Genomic DNA, 3793 nt, shown 5'->3' with positions numbered 1-3793 from the left:
CCCACCCCCCCCCCCGAAACTTTTCCGCCCCCAGGGGGGGGTGTGGGGGGGGGGGGGGTTCATTTTAATCATGGGAAAATGTGGATTTTGGCATGCATAAACAGCATTGAGGGTAGAAGCCAGAACCCAGGACTTCCTTCCTCATGATCGCAGGGGAACGCCCCCTCACTGGGCTACAGAACTAGACTCCCTCTTGCATTCCTGTCCATTTGGTGGCCCAGCTTCAAAAGAATGGGTACAGGCCGATGCCATCAACGTTCCCTATCCCAAAGCCTAGTAGTTATTGGAAGAGGGAGATGTGGTTCAAACCTCCTCAAGCTAAGTGGGGCCTAGAACCCAGATGTCTTACTTCCTGGGTGAATGTCCTAACCCATAGTTACTGGACAGAAGGTAGGCAGCATGACCTTCACTGTCACCCTGACCCTTGCTTTACATACTGAATTCAGTGTTTTTCCTTAAGCAGATATCTCCTGAGTGAGCTGAATCCCAGCATGATGAAGGCACATAAGGTTGCTCACAGAGAGAATGGGAATGCTATGGGTGGAACAGGGAAGTCTTCTTGGAAGCTGCCCACTGCCTAGTGCCTGAACGAGAGTTATACATTTTCAAGTCCCTGGTGCAGTTCAGGTGGACTCCTAAAACAAGAAGTTTACTTTGGGGGTTAGATGCAGCAAAGACATTCTTTGAGGCAGAATAGGGTTAAGACCTTAAATAGCATAAAGTACCATTTATTTACTGTATCACTAACTGTAGTATATATATTCTCCAGACAGTCAAGGAGAAACAGTCCAGCTTTCAGGATGGAAATAATGCTGTAACAAAGGACTAATCTTTTAAGGGATATACAGGCTCAACATAGGCTGTTTCTAATTTCAGTCAGGAATGGAGGTCAGAAGAACAAGGAATCAATACATATGGTCAACTAGGGACAAACTGAACCAGTGTGAGTCTGATCACCAAAGGAGACAGAGGTCACTCAGGCATGACTGTGTAGGCACAGCTCTGTGCAGAGGCCTAAAGACCTAAGGGACAAGACGCTGTATGGATTAAGGCACAAGGTCACCCTGTGACCCTAACTCCATGGAAAGATTGCTTTTCATTCTTGAAGGTTGAAATAAAACATAGGTTCTTACCTTTCTTAGGAGTGTCAAAAACAACTACTGTCACATTGGTAGAAGGATTTTTTGGTTTTGCTATAAAAAATACAGAGTTAGCAGCTTGTAAATTAGGATGGACAGATGCAAGGTCTTTTAGAGTGATGTTGGCAGGCAGGGCAGGGTCCAGGACAAGCATTGGCACTTTAATGCAGCGCGTCAGTAAACACTCCAGGTGCTTCTCACTGGAAAAAAAAAAAAAAAAAATCAAGTGTAAATTTAATGCCAGTGAAAATTAACATCTGACAAACTGTGTTAGCAGGTTTTTGCTGAATGCTGACCATACTTTTGAAAAATCTAATTGATGTTGCAACTGCAAACAGTTTACTATTTTGCTACAAAGAAAAAAACCTGCGGCTACCACTTAAATCATTCACATTATTGATAATTTAATCTCTCTACCCCTTGGCCCCAACTCTTCCCTGCTTCTTTCCCCTTGCAAAATATTCCATATTTACCTGAAGGACTTGAAGGGACTCTGTTTTGGCTCAGCTGAATGCTTAGGGACAGGGTAGATTAAAAAAATAATAGTTTTTTTTTTTTTTTTGTAATCAGGTTTATTTAAAATCAGAATTATTTTATTTAAAATGTAATGTTTTCTATCTTTTCATTTAAATTATAATTAAAGCTTTTCCTAAAAATACACCAGCTTAAAATGAAATTTCAATTTAATACAGCACAAGCTATGGTACGCAGCTAGTATAATCTATTAAAATAATTTAAATAAAGTATGTTGAGTCAATGAGCCTTTACTAAAAACTCGGGAGTTAAAGGCTAATTTTCTTATCCATGTCTCTAACAGGAGGCTAAGGGGTTACAAACTGCAGAAATGATGGATTGTTAAGGGGATGGTTTTATTTGATTTTGCAAAGAAGGAGGTGCGATGGGTGAGGGGTGAGAAAGATTTTGTTTTGTGACAAAATTGATGGAAGTATCACAGCTAAACAGTCAACCTTGAACTGCACAGAAATGTAAAAGATATGCTGAACACACTAAAATGTAAAACGTATTTCCATAGCCTTAGACAAACTACAGAAAGATTGCAGCTGTATTGTGACTGCTGTTGAAATTTGGAAAGAACCTCAAGAACCATTAAAAAAAGAAATACCCAACAGCAAAGTTAAATACTAGGCAGTAAAGAAGCAGATGGATCAACCACTTATTCCACCTCATTTTCTTTCCAATACTGTTAAAACACAACACTCCAGGGTAGATGCCCAACTGCTGAAAAGAAAAATGCTGCTATGAAATGGTCATCAAGTCATCAACAGGGATTCGGGTTTTCCATTTCCCAAGGAAAAACGGAGAAACCACGGATTTCCTGGTTTTATCAAAGAACATGCAGATTTTCTCTTTTAGCAGAGAACCCTACCGATTTCCCTCTTTTGCAAAGAGCGCTCAGGCTGGCTGAGTTCCAGACTGTAAGAGCTGTGTGCGAAAAGAGCGGGAAAGCCCCAACCCTGCCCGGAGGGGCAGAGAGAGGGGGAGGCAGAGGGGAAAGGGCAGAGCCTGCAGCTTTTAGTCAGTTGCAAGGCCTAGGTCAGGCTCGCTTTCCTCCTGGAGCCTGTGAACTGGTAAGTAGGGCTTTCAGGGGGCCGAGGGGTTGCAGGGCAGGGCTGGGGTGGAAGCTGGTTGGGGGCTGAGGAACCAGGGAGGTGTTGGGGAAATACGCTGAGCGCTTGGCCAGCACCTCCATGTGCGGCTTCCCTTAAGGGATGCTACAGCAGCTTAGGTTTCATGTATCCCTGGCTGGGCACTTCAGCCACGAGCGGCAAGATGTGGAGCCAGCCAGGCACTCCAGCCGTGAGCAGGGAGGTGATGGGGAAATACACGGAGTGCCCAGCCGGTTCCACATCTCCCTGCTCATGGTCAGAGTGCCTGGCTGGGGGCAGGTGAAACTGAAGTAGCTTTAGCAGCTCTTAAGGAAAGCCACATGTGGAAGCATCAGCTGGGAGTGGGGAGATATGGAGCCAGCCAGGCACTCAGTGTTTTTCAATGAAAGGGGGCAAAAGAGACCTGTGCCCCCAGATCTGTATGGGGGACAGGCTGTGGGCTTGAGCTCCTTTTCAAGAGAAACATCCTTTTTAAGAGAGAACATTCTTAGTAGGGCAAGCTCAGGCCAGGACTGAAACTTTCACACATAAGCATATTATAAAGCAGTTAGAACAAAATCTCACACATCCCTGCTACATTTGATTTCTGATTTTTGTCTGGCTGCAGAAAGAGATTATTGTGGTAGTCTTTTCATGGGCCCTGAGATTTACAATCAAGTGGGACATAGAAACTGCAATGTTTTGCATGCAAAGCACATATAGTTGCCTACAGAGCTGCCACATCTACGTGATATCAGGCATGTAAGCAATAATTTTAAAGAATCTAAAATATTTTGTGCATGACAATAGACAAGTAGCTTCTAAACTTCATCAATTTTTAGTTTTAAAGTGAACCCATTTTCTATGAGATTCCCAATATTTTTGTCCAATATAAAGATCTTGTTTTTTAACTTTTTTGAAAAGATACAAATGTCAAATATGAACAGGTCACAGCAGACCAACGTAGGTCCCATCATCTAAATTTGATTCCAACCAAAGACCCAACTCATCTCTTACTTATTTTGACTTAAACATTCAGGACAAAAA

The 3793-nt window shown here is 42.9% G+C and overlaps 1 protein-coding gene across 1 annotated transcript in view; it reads right to left on the bottom strand.

The window, feature by feature from the left end:
- GNPTAB (N-acetylglucosamine-1-phosphate transferase alpha and beta subunits) overlaps positions 1–3793 on the bottom strand; it is a 102268-nt gene that overhangs the window by 54606 nt on the left and 43869 nt on the right. Inside the window, exon 5 of the mRNA XM_019515372.1 lies at positions 1134–1339. Within this exon, the coding sequence (XP_019370917.1) occupies positions 1134–1339 (206 nt within the window). The remainder of the gene's footprint in view (positions 1–1133; positions 1340–3793) is intronic.

The sequence above is a fragment of the Gavialis gangeticus genome, unplaced genomic scaffold (assembly GCF_001723915.1).
Source record: "Gavialis gangeticus isolate Ggan-Ray unplaced genomic scaffold, GavGan_comp1, whole genome shotgun sequence".
In the NCBI taxonomy this organism is placed as follows: Eukaryota; Metazoa; Chordata; order Crocodylia; family Gavialidae; genus Gavialis; species Gavialis gangeticus.
The sequence above is the reverse complement of the archived record's forward strand: the minus strand, read 5'-3'. Positions and strand labels throughout refer to the sequence as shown.